The sequence below is a fragment of the Benincasa hispida genome, chromosome 1 (genome assembly GCF_027475165.1).
Source record: "Benincasa hispida cultivar pf3 chromosome 1, pf3_genome.v1.1, whole genome shotgun sequence".
In the NCBI taxonomy this organism is placed as follows: domain Eukaryota; kingdom Viridiplantae; phylum Streptophyta; class Magnoliopsida; order Cucurbitales; family Cucurbitaceae; genus Benincasa; species Benincasa hispida.
In genome coordinates this window covers 98,422,184-98,445,170 of record NC_143478.1, presented here as the reverse complement: position 1 = coordinate 98,445,170, position 22,987 = coordinate 98,422,184, and the positions used below count along the sequence as shown (strand labels likewise).

At 34.9% G+C, this 22,987-nt stretch overlaps 1 protein-coding gene and 2 pseudogenes across 2 annotated transcripts; all 3 read right to left on the bottom strand.

Moving 5' to 3' along the window:
- Positions 1-1,720: 1,720 nt before the first annotated feature.
- Positions 1,721-4,471, bottom strand: LOC150038901 (phenylalanine ammonia-lyase 1-like; annotated as a pseudogene). The gene has a single exon (XR_016530261.1). The product of XR_016530261.1 is annotated as a phenylalanine ammonia-lyase 1-like (transcript).
- A 1,476-nt stretch (positions 4,472-5,947) lies between these two features.
- On the bottom strand, positions 5,948-8,287 carry LOC150038900 (phenylalanine ammonia-lyase-like). Its single transcript, XM_090307821.1, has one exon. The coding sequence runs from the start codon at positions 8,196-8,198 to the stop codon at positions 6,072-6,074; it is 2,127 nt and encodes a 708-aa protein (XP_090163947.1). The 5' UTR covers positions 8,199-8,287; the 3' UTR covers positions 5,948-6,071.
- Positions 8,288-12,677: 4,390 nt separating this feature from the next.
- On the bottom strand, positions 12,678-22,044 carry LOC150038899 (phenylalanine ammonia-lyase-like; annotated as a pseudogene).
- Between the last annotated feature and the right edge of the window lie 943 nt (positions 22,045-22,987).

The following is a 22,987-nucleotide window of genomic DNA, read 5'->3' as shown; positions in this document are numbered from 1 at the left end:
TCAGGAAATGTCCGTCATTATTTTTATTAAAAAATATAAAAAAATTGTTTATTATAATGCGTGCTTGTTATACTCTGCATCGCAAGCTAACAATCTTTGTCTTCCACTTATAAATTCACTGAACTCAAACCTGAAATATAACAATAGACATAATAATATACTCTACCACAAAACTAAATACAAAGTTATAATTACCCCATCTATAGAAAGAGCAAGACGAAGATTTTTATGTTTTAACCCAAACTCTAGTCACAAATTGTCTATTTTTTTCATGATAGGGCATCTTTGGGATGTTTTAATAAACTATTTGTTTCTTTTTTTTTTCATGCCACGTCAATAAACTTGATGTTATTTGCTTCTAAACATTCTTTCAAATCTTGGAATAAGGGAGAAATACCAGACTTTTGCTAGGACATTTTTAGCCCTTTCCTTTAATTTTTTATGAAGCTTCCATCTTGACGTACCATAAATCAGACATACATTTGCAGTAGAGAGTTTTTTTTTTTAAACAAGCAACAATCGTTGCTACATGCATGAATCTTCTCATACTTCATTTCAAGAGTACCCAACATCTTTTTTGCTTCATAAGTAGAAGTTGGAATTTCATTAGGACTAGGTAATATGTCATAAATTAATTCCAAAACCTCAGTGAAACTCTTATCGCTCCATCCAAATTTAGCTTTTAAATTATATAACTTTACCAATGTAGATATTTTGGTCAAAGTTTTACAATTCAGGTATAATGGTTTCTTTGCATCATCTATCAATTCTTCAAAATTACCGAATTTTTTATTAAAATAGTTGTGTGCGGCCTCAAACATTCCAATCGTGTCATCAACATCAACATCATGCTCATCAACTTTGTCTCTTTCACTAGTAGATACATTTTCATTGTTTCTCTTAATCGGTAATTATTCACCGTGAAAAATCCATGTCTAATAACTTTGATCTATACAATTAAAAAAAATAAGTGATCTCTTATTGTGTTCACATTTAGAGTCTTTGCATTCACACACTTCAAACATGGACAACTCATGGCATTCAATATATTTGAATGCTGTAGACCATTTTTAATAAACATCTCAACCCCTAAACAATACTCAGCTGACATTTTATTCATTTTCATTCATGACTTATCATGATTGTAAAATATGCAACTTAACGTACAAAAAAGAGAAACAATAACAAGGAAAAATTATGTAACCTTAAGCTTGTAAATTTAACCATAATCAACAATAAGACCTAAAACATTAACAAATTGGTTCTAATATACTCTTGAACCACACCAAGTAGGACTATCAACCAAGTACATATTTTTTAACTAATTTCATTCCAACATTAACAAATCTCAAGAAGCTTAATTATTAGAATAAAAATAAAATGAATGAAATAACACTTGAGCGACACCAATCAAGCTTAGTCAACCAAGTAAGACCAAATTAGTTTATATATAATTGAAAGAAAATGATTTTGATATACACGTGAACCACACCAAGCAAGACTACAAACCCTGTATATATTCTTCAACTAATTTAATTCCAACATTTCAAAATTTTAAGAAGCTTAATCATTAGAATAAAAATAAAATGAATGGACGGATAACGAGTTGAACTCGATTGACCCACCAGAAGAACTCCACCACTGACCCATCGGAAGAACTCAACTAAATCTACAGATCCAAGATGAGCTTAACTCCACTGGAAGAATGCCCACGAGATGACTAACCACCAGAAGAACGCTCACGACGATGACCAACCAACGAAAGAACGCCCATGATGACAGAGACACAAACAATTTTTTTGGGCTTTTGGAGAGGATCTATTTCATGAAATTTCTTAGCAGTTTTCTTGTAGGAGCTTCCATCTAAAATGTGCTCTATGATTGTAGGTGCTTCAATTTGACCAGGGTGGTGCTTCAACTTATGGGTCAAATAATCAATGAAGTTAGGCTTTCCTTGCATCACCTTAGCAAAAATGGCAGATAAAATTTTAGACAAAACAATCAAAATATTTACCTCAAAGAGAACGAAGGAAGCCAATCTAGAACCAATATCAGTGCCATTGACAAGAGCAAGACCTTCCTCAAGCTGCAACTCAAAAAATCCAAAATCAATATTAGCTTGTTCAAAAGCAGCCTTTAAGGGTTTCTCCATTGGGTCCGATAACTTTCGAATTGTGACGACTGGTGAGCAACCTTACAATATAAGATAAAGGAACCAAATCCCTAGAAGCTGTAATTATTCCTTGAAGTGGCAAACCGAGAGTGACGTTGTGCTTCAAGAGAATAGCAATGTCTTCCAAAATCTCGAATCTAATACCGGAGTAGCCTTGAAGGAGAGTGTTGATTCTCACCAACATGGCCGCTCTTGTGGCAGAATGAGGTAAAATGTGACTCGACTCAGCACAATTTCCAAAGATGCTAGAATTCAAGAATCGAATAAGCTCCTTCTAAAGAGCTCCACCTTGATTGGTCCTTCTATGAGAAGTGGCACCGAAACCACTAGTGACACCATAATCGAATCTCTGTTTTACCCCTGAAATTACCTTTTGTTCCTTAAGTCCTACTGATCCCATAATGAACAATTGATTTGTGATCAAATCAACAAATTGAATCCTTCTCGGGGCAATGAGAAGGTGAGGCCTCTTGTTCAAGACCTAGAATCAGCACTTGAAGGGAACAACCTCTCTACTAACCCTAATCGGGTAGGAGTGAATTCCCTCTTGCACCTTATGTTCCAGCTATTCATCCGGGCTTATCTTTAAAATGGTAAGCTTATTGAGCAGAGGTAGTTGGTCTACTCTCACCGTTTGCAGATCAAAGGATAATCCCGAATAAACAGGAGTTCATAGTTAGCTCAGGATTAAGGTCAAGTTACCTAGGTCATCGCTTTGAAATAGTCGGTCTTAAACAGTAAACAACATTATAAAGTAAGAGTGACTGGTTTCGTGGTCCGATTTTGTACAAAACTTATTTGCACAGGACAACCCCACTCCTCATGTCCCAACATGAACGAATTAGGATCACTTCGTTTGTAGCACTTTACCACTCTTTGTAACAACTACATAGTAGGTCACATCCAATAGTATTACTAGAATAAGGTACCCAACTTTATTCATATACTATAGATCATTTTGACTATTTACTTGAACCTGATCCACTTGTATGTCTCCACATAAAGTTCAAATACTCATATAATAGTCAAGGGACTTAGGTTTATTGGATTTCTAAAAACAATATATTCAATAACAACTTTATTGAATTCTCAGAATAAGTTCTAATGTTTACAAATCATGAGTTTTAGGACATAAAATCCAACAGGGGGTTGTCTCTTTCTCCCGACGGCTTTTTTCAGGGTCAAGGTAAAAGGCCCATCCTTATCCGTCGAGATAATTATTTTTCCCTACGCAGAGCTTCCAAACCATGAGGAAAAGTTTCCACGACGGTCTTGTTGACGACTTCCCAACCGTCGGGGAAAGGTTGTCCCGACGGTCTTTTGAGCATCTACTAACGGCCTCCAGCGTCGGAATTAACCCAAATTCTTGTAGTGCAAATAAATTTTCAATTAATTATTTAACAAAATTCTAAATAGGTTCAGAAGACCTAAATTTTAACCTAGCATAATAGTTTCAAACATTTATCACATTTTTCCATCAAATGATCAAACAAATGGTATATCTATGTCAACTTTAATTTTTATTAAACTATTTATTCATGGATTGATAATGTAAAATTTTAGAAAAGAGAACTTTGGGTAGCAACCAAAATATGCAATAGATATAAACTTTTAAATAGAAAATAGTGTTTAAATAAAAATAAGAAAAGATAATTATTTTTGTTCATGCAAGTAGAAGATTAGGTGAAGAAGGCATTCCAAAACCTACCACAAAATGCATTGTTAATTTTTATTTCTTTATTTGAGAGTATGATTTCCATGTGTGAACGTTTTGTTTTGTTTAGTTGAAGAATTTGGTGAAAGTCCAATATTTTTGTTTGTTAGTTAAATAAAATGCATGTATGGTGGTGGAAATGCGGAGTATGATTGAAGCACCTTCCTTGAACATCCTCATAAGTTTAATTAATTTAACCCATTCAATACTATACAAAATTATATCATCACTTTCAAAAATATGACAAATATGAGAGGGAAAGAGATGGGGTTGGTGACCTAAACCTTTTAACTGATTTGCATTTCTATTTTAATTTGTATTATAATGAAGATTTAATTTTATTGTTACTATAATTTCGATTAATTTATATAGAGGTGGGTGATTATTTATTAACCTAACCATCAATATGAGAAATTGTAAGTGTGTCTACACATTGAGAAAAATACAAAATAACCTTCAAACAAGTGTGTCCATGCAAATTAATATACAAGGTGCAGACCTACGTCTAATCTTCATGTTATCCCTTCTCATATATACAAGAAAAATAGTTATTTTTAACCGTTTAAAAAAAAAAAAAAAAAAATACCACGTGACACTTTTTAATTGGATGCAACCCAATTGCATCCAAGTATTTTTCATTAATATATCAATAAATAAAATTGATATACTAGACCTTTTGGTATATTACTAACATCAGTGTCGGTATATTTTTTTTAAAAAATATATTAATTTATACCCTCATAAATTTTAAAGGTTGTATCAATTTCAACCTCTCAACAAATAATTGTATCAATTTCAAACTTGAAATAAGTGTATCAAATTACACCAATGATAATGTTTCATCTGGAAAATCTCGTGTAAAATTTGATTATAACAATATAAATTAAATCCCTAAACTTTCATAAATAATCAAATATTTAGACAATAAGTTAAAATTTTCTTCGAGAATCGCACACGCAATTACTCTAATAATCCATTTTGTAAAACCGACATCAAAAGAAGTATACAAATGTTTGATAATTAATGCATGGATGATTTTTAAACGTAATCGTATAGACGAGACTTATTCTCAGGTGTAGTGGGATGATTTTTAGATTAAATCCATCTGCGATCCATGGTTTAAAATTTCCATCGAGTTATCGAAGGGCTCGAAAGTTTGATGTGGAAATTTTGTTTCTCCCCTAATTTCGAGAAATTTCGAAATTTTGAGAATATTCCAATTTCCCCCATTTCGATGAAATTTTGACATATGGAAAATTTTCTATTTTTTTAAATTAACTACGTTAGCTCAATCCAAGTTTATTAAATTTTATGGTCTTGATTACACACAATTCTTTAATTTCGCACACCAATGTCATTTTAAACAAATGATTAATCCTTTTTATGTGCTACTTTTTTCTAGTTTTCAACTTTTCTCAATCTTTAGCTTTATTTTTGGCCCAAGACTTTCATTTCTAAATAAATTGAATTTGAAGAAAACACAAAAAAAACCTATATTTATTTTAATCTCATTCAAACTTTTTTTGATTAAATTTTCACATCATTTCATCTTAAAATGAATGGATGTGAGTTCTTTTTTCTTTACCATCCAAAACTTTCATAATTTTCGCATCATTTCACCTCAAAATATTCTTAAACTTTATATTATTTTTTTCATTTCTGTTTTAAATTTCTACTCTCGTATCAATATTTACATATATATTTATAATAGACATCTAAATATTGTTTTACTATATAAAAATTGTGATTAAAAATGGTTAGTAATAGTATAATTAAGTCACAATGAAAATTTCATTAACTAATTATAACAACGTCCATCAATTTTCAATTATTGCCCAAAATTTTTAGTCTGGCTTAAATTATATGCCACGATCATTTTGTAATTATTAGTTGATCTTTGAATTTTTTTCAAACAAACTTCAAATGAAGTTGAAATATACTACAGGGATTATGTAAAAAATAAAAGTTACACAGGGAGATAATTTGGCCGCGAACTATAAATTGTTTTGAAGGGTTTTACTACAAACACGTGCCTTGGATCATCGATAAGATGGTATCAGTTGTGATTAAAAATGATTTAAAAGTTTTTTATTAAAAAAAAAAAGGCGAATACAAATGTTATTACATCTTTCAACCATTTGAAGTACATCGGCCAATTCAACGAATCATATAAGAATTAGACTATTAGCAAATAGGAATTGGTGCTCCATTCCACTCCTTCAAGCATTCAAAGATAGAGTCGATCATTTTTCCTTGACATAAAGCTGTAAATACCTTCTCGCACTCTTCTCCTGGAGATATCACCTTTTCGCCAGTTAGCAATCGTGTTCCTAACTCCTCTCTCACAAATTTGTATAATGGGTAGGATCTGCAATCCTTGATCTGATTTTTAATTTTAGAATTTCCGCTCTCATATGCTAGTCGTACGTTTTCAACCTCTTTCGGTAAAATTTCCTTCAATTCCTCTTCGAAAGCACCAATCTTTTGGAAGATTGAAGTGTTTGCATTCATTTCGTTATCATCATTTTCAAGTGCACGCTCAACGAGAATTTGTCTCAGCTTTTGCATGAGCGGGTAAGTAGCACTGCATGGATCATCGATGTATGCAAAAGTGTATTCTCGGTCAACAACTTTGAGCAAATCCTTCTCACAAAATCTTGATGGGTGAAGTGTGCCATTAGAAGATGTAGTCAACAATTTTTTTGCTACTTGGCTAACTGTGCTTTTTACGGTGCTCTTCAAGTTCTCCTCCAAATGCCTCAAGTCAATTGCTTGGCAAAGAGCAACTAAAAATGTGGAAGACATGAGTTTAAGAATATCAATGGCTTCAGCTGTTTTTCTTGAGGAAATTAAACCAAGAGAGTTAACATCTTGGTTGTGCTGCTCAGCGCTCTGGACATGAGTAGTCACTGGATTTGCAAGATATTGAAGTTCAGAGCAGTACGAAGCCATGGCAATTTCAGCACCTTTGAAGCCGTAATCCAAACTAGGGTTTCTACTTGCAGAGAGATTAGAAGGCAAACCATTATTGTAGAAATCATTGACTAATTCTGAAAATTGCGCAAACATGAGCTTTCCAATTGATGCAATGGCCAAACGAGTGTTGTCCATTGAAACTCCAATCGGTGTTCCTTGGAAATTTCCTCCATGTAATGCCTTGTTTCTTGAAACATCAATCAAAGGGTTGTCATTGACTGAATTAATTTCACGTTCGATCGACTTCGTGGAGAAACGAATCACTTCAATCAAGGGACCCAACCATTGAGGAGAAGTTCTAAGAGCATAACGATCTTGTTTGGGCTTTTGGAGAGGATCCATTTCATGCAATTTCTTAGCAGTTTTCATGTAGGAGCTTCCATCTAAAATATGCTCCATGATTGCAGCTGCTTCAATTTGACCAGGGTGGTGCTTCAACTTATGGGTCAAATAATCTGTGAATTCAGGCTTTCCTTGCATTACCTCAGCAAAAATGGCAGATAGAATTTCAGACAAAACAGCCAAAATATTTGCCTCAAAGAGAACGATGGAAGCCAATCCAGAACCGACAGCAGTGCCATTGACAAGAGCAAGACCTTCCTTAGGCTGCAACTCAAAAAACCCAGAATCAATACTAGCTTGTTCAAAAGCAGCCTTTGCATCAAGGGTTTCTCCATTAGGTCCGATAGCTTTCGAATTGTGACGACCGGTGAGCAACCCTGCAATATAAGATAAAGGAACCAAATCTCCAGAAGCTGTAATTGTTCCTCGAAGTGGCAAACACGGAGTGACGTTGTGGTTCAAGAGATTAGCAATTGCTTCCAAAATCTCGAATCTAATGCCGGAATAGCCTTGAAGGAGAGTGTTGATTCTCACCAACATGGCTGCTCTCGTGGCAGAGTGAGGTAATGTATGACTTGACTCACTGCCATTCCCAAAGATACCAGAATTCAAAAACCGAATCAACTCCTTCTGAAGAGCCCCACCTTGATTGGTTCTTCTATGAGAAGTGGCACCAAACCCAGTAGTGACACCATAACTATCAGTGCCTTTGCTCATGCTTTCCATGACCCAATCACTACTAGCTTTGACACCAGCCCTAGCAGACTCGGCGAGTTCTACGATGACATCGTTATCACGAGTGGCAATGGCGGCGACTTGAGAAATGGTGAGAGTTTGTCCTCCAAGCTTCACCAAAGGCTTGCGATACTCTTCCACCATTCGCTTCACCTCATCCAAATGACTTCCCTTCATGGACTCAGCTGCCACACCCCAGTTGAGTGGATCCTGACCGATTGTGCAGAAGTTCTCTAATGAACCATTTTGGCGAGCCATGGCGATATGAAGAAGGAAAAGAATGGACCAAAAGGGAGAGAATAGAAAGAATGAAATAATAATGAAGAGAAGAATCGAGTAAAAATGAGTGTTTTAGTGAGAGTCCGAGTGGGAAGCACCTTAAATAGGAAAAGCTTTGGTGTGTGATTGTGTGTTAGGTGAAGGAAAATTGGTGGAAACAGCACACCACTAACAAGGAAGCAAATATAATTGGTGGTTGGGAAATTATTTATATATTTTAATTCTCTCATTTTTTTCAATGGTCAAAAATACAGTTTTAATATTATAGACTTCTTTTGGCGGCTGGTTTGGGCGTTGTTGGTCTTTGTTGGCCTTGGAAGACCAAAATTTTTATCAAAATAATTAAAACATTTCCTTCCTTATCTTATTCTACCAATTTCTACTCATTTATTATTGAATTATAAAAAGTGTCCTTTCAATTTTTTATTTGGTTTAAAAATATTCCTCAAACTTTTGAAAATTTATAAAATACGCTTAAATTTAAGAGTCCGAAAATACCGTACAATTAATTTTGGATGAAAACGGTTAATATTATGCTTCAAAAATACTCCTAGATTTTCAAAAGCATAAAAAGTATCCTTAAACTTTAAAGAAGATAAAAAATTATGCTTAAAAACTAATTCTATTTTTTTTATTCTTGAGTTTGAAAAAAAATCAATTTTAAAACAAATGATATAGATGTCCTTTTTTTTTTTTTTTTCCAAATATATATACTCTCATTGTTTTTCCCTATTTATCTAATTTTTATACAAATTTTCTCAACAACCAAAATTTTAAGGTAAACCATAAAATCTCACAAAAACCTTACAATATTCCAAATAAAAATCTCCCCTTAAAATATACCAAAATCATAAATAGCAAGATAGACCAACCTTACTAAAATATTTAAGTTCTAAGATCTCTTGTTGCTTCTATTATTCTTTTTCTTCTTAGTATAATCTATATACATTAATTTAAATTAGTACTTTTATTATTTCTATTTTTTTTCGATAAACAAATGTCAAACAATTAAAAAAAGAAAAGAAAAGAAAAGAAAGAGAGAACGAGGGTATTGAAGAAGAGAGAGGAGACAATAAAGAAAAAATAATGGTAAATGTATTTTTTAATTATTTTTTGAAAGTTTGAGAGTATTTTTGTGCATGGGTATTTTTAACCATAAATACTGATGATTTCTATCTAAATTTAACAATAAGGATATTTTTTTTTAACTCTTTTTGAAAGTTTAAGAGTGCTTTTTAAACTTTCGATAATTTAAGGATACATTTTAGTCAAAGTAAAAAATTTAGAGATATTTTGGATAGTTTAGTCTCAGTTTTATATCGTTTGAAATCTTTTCTTGCCCTATCATGTTTGAAATAAAAAAATAAAAAATAAAAAATATTACTGGGGGTTGTCATTACATTATTATTGAAAACCAAAGAACAAAGGGTAACAAATGAGCTAGGCTTGAGTTTTTAGGAATAGAAAACTAAATAAGAATATTTAATTAATTATATTAATATGATTAATATAAAATATAATATATATTGATACGTTATAATATATATAGTTAATTATAAATATGATTTATAATTAGAACTATATAATATGCCAGAGATAAATATTTGAATGAGATTCAAATATTATTTATATAAATACTATAAGATAAAATTTAATGTGAATAGAATTCATATTAAAACTGTAGGTTATAAGAGAGAGTTTCATTTTAATGTAATTATAATGCTTATAATATGGTCTATCAAATAGTTAGTTAACCATATTATATAAATATTATATTATTAATATTAATTATAATATAATATTATTAAAATTAAAGTTAACTTCCTATGACAGGGGAGTTAATTCAACAGAACGTGAGAGAGAGTTATTGTAACTCCGTCTTCCTCACTCTTCTTTATTATCTGTGTTTTGGGAAAACACAGGACATAGAACACAGAAGTGATAGCAGACTGTAAAAACTCTATCTTCCTCCAATAGAATTCTCTCTTGCAAATTCCTTCTACCAAAAAGATCTTTTAGCCCACACATCCGATTCCTTTTTTTTTTTTTCCCAAAGAATAACGAGGATGATCATTTTTTGTGGTATCCCTATTGAAAGTCTTTCATTGTTCATAGAGAGGCAAGTAGAGTTCCAATGTTCGTTACACTTCAAAAGGATTTGTGTAAAGAGGTTTTCCGTCAAGGGTAAGTTCTCTCTTTCTCAAATTCTCAATAGAAAGCATGCTTAGGTTTCTGCAATGTTTATCCTGTAATTTTCTAGCATGTCTGTTACTCTGCATTTTACAGTTCTTCAAATTGAATTTCGAATTGTACGATGTTCACGTACTTCCACAAGAAATCTAATTCCTTTAGGGCGAACAAACATACAAATGTTAACGATTTAATTGTCAATTAAATCTAATAGCTCATCCTAGAAGTTCAATCAAAGAATAGAAAGCAAGAATAAACAAAAAAAAAAAAAAAAACCTCCAGAACGATACAATAAAATCTCATTAAACCATAGAAAATTGCCCAACAAACCTCAAAATCAATGTTTGGGCCTTTAGTTGTTCATCAATACATGAATCTCGTGCCAAAATAAATATTACAACTCGAAATATGAACAAATCTCATGGATTTTGGCCAATAATGCCTAAAACTGAGCCTAGTGCTTTAAAAGTTGGCTAAACTCTCCTCCTTAAACCTAAAATTGAATATGAATATTCATAGAAATTGTGTAGCACCGCGACCCTTAGGGACAGTGCCATGACGCCATGCCCTAAAGGGCCCTCGAGTAGGCAACACCTCGTCTTTTTGCGTGCCTCACTTCTTCGTAGTGTTGCAATGCTACAGGACAGTGTTGCAGCGCTTGCTTGCTGCCGCAAACTCCCCTTGTTGTTTAGGTAATTTAATATTAGTAGAATCCATTTTAAATATGAAATAAAGTTACGATTAGTATTGATTTTATGGAAATGAGGTCACCAAGCTTGTTTTTAGTTAAAGCCAATTTTCAATGGAGTGAAGACTATTCCCAAAAACCAACACGATTCCTTTTAAGGATGTTTTGTCCTCATTCAGATACTTCCTAGGAAATTTCCATCAAGGTCACCTAACATAGAATTGCTCAAAGCTAAACATGCTTAACTTTGGAGTTGATTGAGCCACAAAAAAAAAAAAAGGTGTACCTTGATTGGTATAGATAGTAACTTTCAATTGTTTTAAGCCTTTCTTAACCATCTTTCATATCTTAAGGATCTCTCTCAAGATGTGATCTCGATTCATTCATATCCCTTCTAAATTCATACGTTACAACAAAAGTAATTTTAGTTATTTTAAAATCACCTCTAAACATGTATTTAAATAACAAGTTTTCATTATAAGAAAATCCCTTGCACGAATAAGTTGATATTAAACAAAAACTATATAAGCAAACATAAGGTTAATTCCATTATAGGATGAAGGCTCACATTTATTATGAGTGGGTGGCCAATGAAGAATTACAAAAGAATGAGAGAGATTGACAAAGATAGAAATACACTTAATTCATCCAAAAAATTATATCACACATTCTATCAACAACATTGGCTTTCAAACATGCATCATACCATATTTCAATAAAAACTGAACAATAATCCATTAGGTTTTTTAGACAAGTTGTTTTATATGGTGATTTTGACAACTCAATTCTTAATATTTTGAGTCATATTTCTTATTCTTGATTTAATTTTGAGGCTTTCTATATTGTAACAAATTATTTGTGCAACTTGGACAAGATTAATTTTTTTATTGATTTCAATTATTTTAGTTCGAGAGAGTAAAATTTGGATTAGATTATAGGATGCATGACTATTAAAATTAATTTGCAATGAGAGCGAGGTTGTTCTAATAGAAGTTGTAAAAAGAAGTTCTAAATGTGTCTTATTAGTTTGTAGAAAATAGACCAAGAGGTTGATTTACAAACTAATAAGAGATTTAGCTGAGCTCACGAAAGAAAGTTGATTAGCATAATAATTTTTTGGCTTATTTTTATTGCATGTTAAAAGTAGTTTCTTAATTGGTTAAGTTTATGATCGAATGCATGAAATCAATTTCCTAAGACATCTCTCTAATTATTTTTTCCACTAGGTAAGAATAGGTGCAATTTTAATATAAACCAAACACTTCGGTTAAGTTCTCTAAATAAAATAGAAGTTCGTGTAAGTAGCTATGGTAATTAGTCAAAATTAGAAACTTAATCTTAAAGACGATGCTCAAATTCAATTCATTAGACTAAAACTTGACAACGTACACTTGCACTTTACATGGTACCAAAATAAAGCAACAATGAATTCCCACGCCAATCTTTATATGCAAGCTAGGTTTAAAATATTAGAGACTGAATCACGATATTATAACTGAATCATTTATTTTTCTTTATTAGAGTGAATTGTTGATTGAACTAAAATCTAATGTAGCGAGTTGACATGAATGTTATCATACTCATGGAATTTGAGAATGCCTAGGCAACAGGTGAATGCCTTCATCCTCCGGAGAACTAAAAAAACAAAAGAAAAGGAAGCCAATAAGAAACAATTAGTGGTGAATGATTAATATGAGAATTAAGAGTATTTGGAGCAAAGGAGAACCAACTCATAAAATCATGTAGCCAAGCCTTCTAAAGGACAACGTTTAGGTGGTAGAACTTTAATGTTCCATCACTCAGTTAGGATCCTATAAAATTGAAGTATGTCAAATTGATAGGAAAAAAAATATAGAAGAGATTTAAGACTCGAGATTGCAACATATCACGATGAAAATAAATATTGACACGTGACAGAGTGTTCTTTCTTTACCTTTTACTTTGCACGTACTTTTTGTTTAATAATTTTTCTTGGATGAATTCATGTTTCCATGGTGTATTGAGTGATTTGAACTCAATTTTTAGACTTTTTCTTTTTTCTTAAGTTGATTGGACAATTATCTTTGGTTGAATTAACAATTTATTCTTAATATACTATTAGCAAGTTTATTCATATGTTACGTGAGCATATATTTTATTCTTTTGGCCATTGAAGTATCTTGTATGATTTAAATTTTGGCTTGAAAAAAGTGAAGTTTAAATCTGGACTAGAATGCATGATTAATTGTCTTTCAAAAGGTTAAAGAGTCATACTTCTGCATGAGAATAAAAACTTATTGTAAAAGTCGTTAAAAAAGTTTCTCGTTCTTTAGAAAATATAGATTGACACATCAATTTTATTATTGCGAAAATTGAACTTATTCATTCGGTTCTTAGCTCAAAACCAAAATCTAAAAACTAAAAAACAAAAATAACGATGTTATTCATTCGGTTTTAAAAGTGTTAACAACAATGTTATGACTTATGGCTGGTAATGGGAGGGAGGAGGCGGCTGATGGGGAAAATAGGGTTTAGAAAAGAAAATGGAGAGGGGGAGAGGGAGTGGGAAATGAAAAAAAAAATGGGGGGAGAATGGGTTTTTTTTTTTTTTTAAAGAAAAGCGGATCTTTAAAGATCCGCTTTTTTTAAAAACATAAAACCGACATTATACATCCGGTTTCACTTTTTCCAACCGATATTAAAGCCCAAAATTCTTGTAGTGAAAATTTCATTAGAATTTTTATTTTTATTTTTATAAAAAGAATAATTTTAATTCTTAAAAGAAGTAATAGATATTAATTATGGAGATAAATGATTCGAACCTTTATACCAATGGATTATGCTCGTTATCATTTTCTATTTATCTCCATTGAGATTTCAATGCATTGTTAAGATCCAATCAATTGAAATGGCCGTACGGCCGAGTGAATTTACTTATAGACACATGCCAAGAAATCACTCATTCAAAACAATATATGACATGTCTTATAGTACGATTTGGTGAACTATATACCTCAAATACTATATAATACCAATAAAATTACATAAAATGAAATCAATTATTAAAAAGAATCGGATAAGAAAATAAAAATGAGATACAAATGCTATCATATATCTCATAACAATTTTTCCTTGACATAAAGTTGTAAATACCTTTTCACATTCTTCTCTAGAAGATATCACCTTTTTCTCGTTAGCATTCTTGTTACCAACTACTCTCTTACAAATCTATATAATGAATAAGATCTACAGTCCTTAATTTATTTTCAATCTTAGAATTTTCATTCTCATACTCCAACCTTATCTTTTCAAGCTCCTTTCGTAAAATTGGCATTAATTCTTTTTCAAACACACTAATCTTTTGGAATATTGAAGTGTTTTGAGTTCACTTCATTATTACCATCATTTTCAAGTGCATGCTCAACTAAAACTTGCCTTAATTTTTGTAGTAGTACTGCATGGATCATCAATGAATGTAAAGGTATATTCTCTATCAATAACTTTCAGTAGCTTTTTCTCATAAAATCTTGACAGGTGAAGTGCGCCATTAGAAGATGTGGTCAACACCTTTTTTGCTACTTGGCTTACTGTGCTTTTAACAGTGCTCTTCAAGGTTTCCTCCAAATGCCTTAAGTCAATTGCTTGGCAAAGAGCGACTAAAAATGTGGAAGACATGAGATTAAGAATATCAATGGCTTCAGCTATTTTTCTCGAGGAAATTAAATCAAGAGAGTTAACATCTTGGTTGTGCTACTCAATGCTCTAGACATGACTAGTCACTAGATTTGCAAGATATTGAAGTTCAGAGCAGTATGAAGCCATGGCAATTTCGAAGCCTTTGAAGCCATAATCCAAACTGGAGTTTCTACTTACAGAGAGATTAGAAGGTAAACCGTTATTGTAGAAATCATTGATTAATTCCGAAAATTGCGCAAACATGAGCTTTCCAATCGTTACAATGGCCAAGAGTGTTGTCCATTGAAACTCCAATTGGTGTTCCTTGGAAATTGCCTTCCTATAATGCTTTGTTTCTTGAAATATCAATCAAAGGATTGTCATTGACTGAATTAATTTCACGTTCGATCGACTTCGTGGAGAAATAAATCACTTTAATCAAGGGACCCAACCATTGAGGAGAAGTTCTAAGAGCATAACGATCTTGTTTGGGTTTTTGGAGAGGGTCCATTTAATGCAATTTCTTAGTAGTTTTCATATAGGAGCTTCCATCTAAAATGTGCTCCATGATTACAGCTACTTCAATTTGACCAGGGTGGTGCTTCAACTTATGGGTCAAATGGTCGGTGAATTTAGGCTTTCCTTGCATCACCTCGGCGAAAATGACAAATAGAGTTTCAGACAAAACAACCAAAATATTTGCCTCGAATAGAACAATAGAAGCCAACCCAGAACCGACCGTGGTGCCATTTACAAGAGCAAGACCTTCCTTAGGTTACAATACAAAGAACCCAGAATCAATACCAACTTGTTCAAAAGCAACCTTTGCATTAAGGGTTTCTCCATTGGGTCCGATTACTTTTGAATTTGGCAACCAATGAGTAACCCTGCAATATAAGACAAAGGAACCAAATCACTCGAAGCTATAATTGTTCCTCGAAGTGGCAAACACGGAGTGATGTTGTGGTTCAAGAGATTAGCAATGGCTTCCAAAATCTCGAATCTAATACCATACTAGCATTGAAGGAGAGTGTTGATTCTCACCAACATGGCCGTTCTTGTGGCAGAATGAGGTAAAATGTTACTCGACTCAGGACCATTTCCAAAGATGCTAGACTTCAAGAATCGAATAAGCTCCTTCTGAAGAACTCCACCTTGATTGGTCCTTCTATGAGAAGTGGCACCGAATCCAGTAGTGATACCATAACTGTTGATACCTTTGCTCATGCTTTTCATAACCCAGTCACTGCTAGCTTTAACACCGACCTTCGAAGATTTGGACAGTTGAACTATGGCATCGTTGTCACGAGTGAGAATGACAACGACTTGAGAAATGGTGTAAGTCTCTCCTCCAAGCTTCACCAAAGGCCTTCGATAATCTTCCACCATTTGCTTCACCTCATCCAAATGACTTCCCTTCATGAAGTCAGCCGCCATACCCAGTTGAGTGGATCCTGATGGTTGCTGCATAAGCCCACCATTGAACCATTTGCTTCTCTTTATTAGAGTGAGTTGTTGATTGAGTTAAAATCTAATGTAGCGAGTTGACATTGATAACAGTTGACATTAATGTTATCATGTATATTTATGTACTCATGGAATTTGAGAATGCCTAGGCAATAGGTGAATGCCCTCATCCTCCGGAGAACTAAAATAACAAAAGAAAAGGAAGCCAATAAGAAACAATTAGTGGTGAATGATTAATATGAGAATTAAGAGTATTTGGAGCAAAGGAGAACCAACTCATAAAATCATGTAGCCAAGCCTTCTAAAGGACAACGTTTAGGTGGTAGAACTTTAATGTTCCATCACTCAGTTAGGATCCTATAAAATTGAAGTATGTCAAATTGATAGGAAAAAAAATATAGAAGAGATTTAAGACTCGAGATTGCAACATATCACGATGAAAATAAATATTGACACGTGACAGAGTGTTCTTTCTTTACCTTTTACTTTGCACGTACTTTTTGTTTAATAATTTTTCTTGGATGAATTCATGTTTCCATGGTGTATTGAGTGATTTGAACTCAATTTTTAGACTTTTTCTTTTTTCTTAAGTTGATTGGACAATTATCTTTGGTTGAATTAACAATTTATTCTTAATATACTATTAGCAAGTTTATTCATATGTTACGTGAGCATATATTTTATTCTTTTGGCCATTGAAGTATCTTGTATGATTTAAATTTTGGCTTGAAAAAAGTGAAGTTTAAATCTGGACTAGAATGCATGATTAATTGTCTTTCAAAAGGTTAAAGAGTCATACTTCTGCATGAGAATAAAAACTTATTGTAAAAGTCGTTAAAAAAGCTTTCTCGTTCTTTAGAAAATATAGATTGACACATCAATTTTATTATTGCAAAAATTGAACTTATTCATTCGGTTCTTAGCTCAAAACCAAAATCTAAAAACTAAAAAACAAAAATAACGATGTTATTCATTCGGTTTTAAAAGTGTTAACAACAATGTTATGACTTATGGCTGGTAATGGGAGGGAGGAGGCGGCTGATGAGGAAAATAGGGTTTAGAAAAGAAAATGGAGAGGGGGAGAGGGAGTGGGAAATGAAAAAAAAAATGGGGGGAGAATGGGTTTTTTTTTTTTTTTAAAGAAAAGCGGATCTTTAAAGATCCTCTTTTTTTAAAAACATAAAACCGACATTATACATCCGGTTTCACTTTTTCTAACCGATATTAAAGCCCAAAATTCTTGTAGTGAAAATTTCATTAGAATTTTTATTTTTATTTTTTTAAAAAGAATAATTTTAATTCTTAGAAGAAAGTAATAGATATTAATTATGGGGATAAATGATTCGAACCTTTATACCAATGGATTATGCTCGTTATCATTTTCTATTTATCTCCATTCAGATTTCAATGCATTGTTAAGATCCAATCAATTGAAATGGCCGTACGGCCGAGTGAATTTACTTATAGACACATGCCAAGAAAGCACTCATTCAAAACAATATAGGACATGTCTTATAGTACGATTTCGTGAACTATATACCTCAAATACTATATATTGAAATAAGGAAAGAAGACAACACAAGAAGTTTACGTGGAAAACCCTAATTCAGGGAAGAAAAACCACGGTAGAAAAGAACATATTATTTTTTATCTCCAATTTACAATAGACCCAACCCTAGATATAAATAGAATAATGTGAAACCCTAATTTAGCAAATATAGTAAAAAGACAAAAATGCCCTTAGGGCTAATTTAACATATTTCAACACTCCCCCTCAAGTTGGGGCATAGATATCGGCAAGGCCCAACTTGCTAATACAAGTTTCAAACGTCTGTCTCGATAACCCTTTCGTAAAAACATCGGCAATCTGTTGGACTGAAGGTACATAGGGAATACAAATAGCTCCGCGGTCTAACTTTTCTTTAATAAAGTGCCTATCAATTTCAACATGTTTGGTTCTATCATGTTGTACGGGATTATTTGCAATACTGATGCCAGCCTTATTATCACAATACAGCTTCATAGGCCCAGGACTACTCTCGTGAAGATCAGATAACACCTTCTGTAACCAGATTTCTTCACACACTCCCAGATTCATAGCTCTATACTCTGCCTCAGCACTACTTCTGGCCACTACACCCTGTTTTTTACTCCGCCAAGTTACCAAATTTCCCCATACAAAGGTACAGTACCCTGAGGTTGACCTTCTATCAGTCATAGATCCGGCCCAATCTGAGTCAGTATATGCCTCGATACTTCGTGTGTCATGTTTCCTAAATACAAAGCCCTTTTCCAGGGGTGGACTTTAAATATCTCAAAATTCGAGTCACAGCTTCCATGTGCTCCTCATATGGACTCTGTATGAACTGACTTACTACACTCACAACATAGGAGATGTCAGGTCTAGTATGAGACAAGTAAATCAGTTTTCCTACTAGGCGTTGATACCTCTCCTTATTCACAGGAACTCCTTCCAAAACATTTTTCAGTTTGCTATTGACCTCAATAGGAGTGTCAATAGGTTTGCATCCGGTCATTCCTGTTTCTTTTAACAAGTCCATAGTGTACTTCCGCTGAGAAATAGATATTCCTGCTTTTGATCTTGCCACTTCCATCCCTAGAAAATAACTTAAACTGCCAAGATCCTTAATTTCAAATTCACTTGCCATCCTTTGTTTTAGCTTAGCAATTTCTGCTGTATCATCCCCTGATAGAATGATGTCATCAACATACACTACCAACACAACAATCATTCCTAAGGGTGATTTTTTGGTAAACAAGGTATGATCAGAATGTCCCTGAACAAACCCTTGGGACTTAACAAACACGGTGAACCTGTCAAACCACGCCCTAGGAGACTGCTTCAACCCATATAAAGACTTCCTGAGTTTGCAAACATGATTCCCAAACTTAGCTTCAAAACCTGAAGGTGGACTCATATAAACTTCCTCTTCCAACTCACCATTTAGGAATGCGTTCTTTACATCTAGTTGATGTAGGGGCCAATATTTATTCACGGCGATAGACAGAAGAACACGAATCGTGTTTAACTTAGCCACTGGGGAAAAGGTTTCTGAATAATCAATCCCATACGTCTGAGTGAATCCTTTAGCAACTAACCGGGCTTTATACCTCTCAAGTGTTCCGTCAGACTTATACTTCACTGTGAACACCCATTTGCAACCAACTGTTTTGTGACCTCTAGGGAGAGCTACTAACTCCCAAGTCTTATTTGCCTCAAGAGCTCTCATTTCCTCCATTACTGCTGCTTTCCATTCGGGAACTTCCATGGCCGCATGTACACTGGTAGGTATTGTTAGAGCATCTAGCTGAGTAGTAAAAGCCTTAAAAACAGGAGATAAGTTACTATAGGTCAGAAAGCTATGCAAAGGGTATTTTGTACATGACCTAGTTCCCTTTCTCAGAGCAATTGGCATATCCAGAGTAGTATCATAGTTGTCAGTTTTTGTCTGTCTCTCTTCAGTATCGGACTTTTGAGACAATTCTGCATCCTCTTGAGGATTTTTAAGCATCTCATCCCTTCCTGACATTTCAACCTTCTCTGAGCTCATTTCGTCATTTTCTATGTTCCCAGACTTTTCTTCAAGACTCTCCTTTGAAACAACGGGATCTTGAACTTGTGCTGGTTCTGACGCTTGGACACTTTCCGATGGAACACCAGAGGTTTCCTGAATTTTCTTTCTGAGATTCCTCCTATAATACGTTATCCAGGGCACTTATTTAGTAGGAAGAACCGACACAGGAACAACAGGAGCAGAATTAGGTTCAAGACTAGGTAGACTAGGTCCAGGAATAGTGGGACTAAGCTGAATATTGGGACTAGGCTCAAGGTTGAGGCTAATGGGTATGGAATACGTGGAATTGTTAGTCTCTTCATTCGTGGTCTCCCTCTGAAGATGACTAACGGGAAAGAACGGTTTGTCTTCAAGGAATGTGACATCCATAGTGACAAAATATTTTCTGGAAGATGGATGAAAGCATTTATAACCTCACTGATGAAGGGGATACCCGACAAACACACATGTTTTAGCTCGTGGAGCAAACTTAGTCCGGTGTGGACCATGAGTATGAACAAAGGCTGTACACCCAAACACACGAAGAGGAACCTCAGGAATAAGACGGGTAGACTGATATGACTCTTTGAAGCACTCAAGAGGGGTTTGAAACTTTAGAACTCGGGAAGGCATTCTATAATTAGATGAGCTGCGGTAAGAATCGTATCTCCCCATAGGTACGAAGGAAAAGACGCTGGAATTATCAAGGAACGAGCAACTTCAATAAGATGGCGATTTTTCCGTTCAGCTACCCCATTTTGTTGTGGAGTATAGGCACACGAGTTTTGATGGATGACCCTTTTGACACTAGGAATTCCTGGAAGGTGTGGTTGACAAATTCACGACCATTGTCACTTCGGAGAATGACAATCTTTGTGTTAAACTGTGTTAATACAGTGGTATAGAACTGTTTGAAGGTAGATAAAACCTCGGACTTATCAGCAAGGAGATATACCCATGTAAGTCGGGTATGGTCATCAATGAAAGTTACAAACTACCGTTTACCAGACGGGGTAGTGATGCTCGAGGGACCCCAAACATCACTATGAACCAGGTGGAAAGACTGGGTAGGCTTATAGGGTTGAGAAACAAATGACACGCGAGGTTGTTTAGCACGTATACAGACATCACAAGATAATGAAGAAACATTCACATTATGGAATAAATGAGGAAACAAATACCGCATATATTGAAAACTAGGATGTCCAAGACGAAAATGCCACAATAAATAATCTGTTTCAGATATAGCAAATGAAGATAAAAGACTAGTCCTAAACAAGCTTCTGGAGGAAACATCTGTAGAAAGGAAATATAGGCCTCTGTCATATCGGGCAGTGCCAATCGTCCTCCCCGAGCTCAAGTCCTGAAACAAAGCAGTATCTAGTGAGAAGACAACTCTACAGTTCAAATCTTTTGTTATTTTGCTTATTGATAATAAATTGTAAGAAATTTTGGGCACATGTAAGACATTTTGCAGAGTTAATCCATGAAATGGTGACAGTCTGCCTTTTCCAGCAACAGGAGCGAAGGACCCATCCGCAATTCGAATCCTCTCATTTCTAGCACTTGGATAGTATAAGAGAAATCGGTCGGATGAGCCAGTCAAGTGATCAGTTGCTCTTGAATCTAGAATCCATAACTCATTCCCCTCAGCAAGGAAACTCAAGGATTGATGGTTACCTGATTGAGCAACTGTTCCGATTCCTACGGTACCTGAATCCCCAGGATTAGTCAAGTGTGCCTGAGGTTGTGCAGTCCCCTCAACTGATTCACCCACTAGAGCACGACCAGATTTCGACTTGTCATTCGGAGGTCGACGTTTACCATTTGGAGGACGACCATGCAAATTCCAGCACTAATCCTTCGTATGCCACTGTTTTTTACAATGCTCACAAACTGGGGTTGTTTTACTATTCTGCTTGTCACCATCAGCTCCAGCGGACTTCACCCCGAAGGCAGCTGACTCTATAGTAGTAACACTTGGCCCATTCATTGCACTCGATCTATCTTCTTCCAATCTAACTTCTGAACATACCTCCATGAGAGATGGAATTGGTTTCTGCCTCAGTATTCTACTGCGAACTGTATCAAATTTGGGGTGTAGCCCAGCAAGAAAATCATACACACGCTCAACCTCTTCTATCTTGGAGTATTGAATTCCATCTTGTGGGCAGGTCCAGATGATCTCCCGACATAGATCCATTTCTTGCCATAACAATGACATCTTGCTGAAGTATGACGTTACATCCATGCTCCCTTGTTTTCATTCGTGAACCTGTTTACGTAGAGTATACAGGCAGGATGCGTTCTGACGCCTCGAATATAACCTTCGGACTGCATCCCAAATATCTCGGGCAGTGGCTGAATAGAGTAAGGGTTTCCCGATTTGTGGTTCCATACTACTAATTAACATTGAGCGGAGCAAAGAATCCTCTACCTTCCAGACACGCTCTTGAGGATCCCCAAGATTCGATCGTGGTATCTCTCCAGTTAAATATCCAAACTTATGGCGTCCCTCAAGAACCATTTTAATGGTTTGGGACCAAGAGAAGTAATTTTGCCCATTCAACTTCTCTCCCGTGATCATTCCTGCAGAATTTCCAATTGTTCTAGATAAAAGATTAGAAGTTGGAGTAGGAAACATTGATACCGTATTTTCTGAATACATCGGGGAAGAACCATGGCCATTCAATCGGGCTCCCAGGGCGACCATCTGTTGCTGAAGACTAGCTAATTGTTGTTGGAGTTCGCCATGAGATTCAGATCTAGAATTTTCCTGTCTAAATACCATGGGATTTTCTTCAATGGACTCACCCATTCGAAACTGGGGCTGAACCGGATATACATGAGGAAGAGGCGGTCCACCATGATACTGTGAAGAAGCTACTGCCGGAACTCCACCAGCGGCAAAGTTCGGCAACCCGTGACCAGTGCTGCTCCCAGACTACTGTGATGGTGGGTATTGGACGAACGGCTCGGCGATCGGCTGCGAAGCGGAAGAAATCGTGCCGATCTGACCCGACCCGGCAGCTGGAACGAGCCCATGATCGTCTGATGAAGACGCGATTCTGTGCGACGCCGAGATACCTACCGGATGTAGACCGATCGCGTGCGCGGGCTGGAGAACGTGTGAGGCGGAGGCGGTTGTGTGCGAAGCCGAGGGTCCGATTGGTTGTGACCCGATCGCGTGCGTC

What these genes read in the sequence shown, in the direction of transcription:
- LOC150038900 (XM_090307821.1), bottom strand. Translation starts at nt 8,198, where the DNA reads ATGGCTCGCCAAAATGGTTCATTAGAGAACTTCTGCACAATCGGTCAG.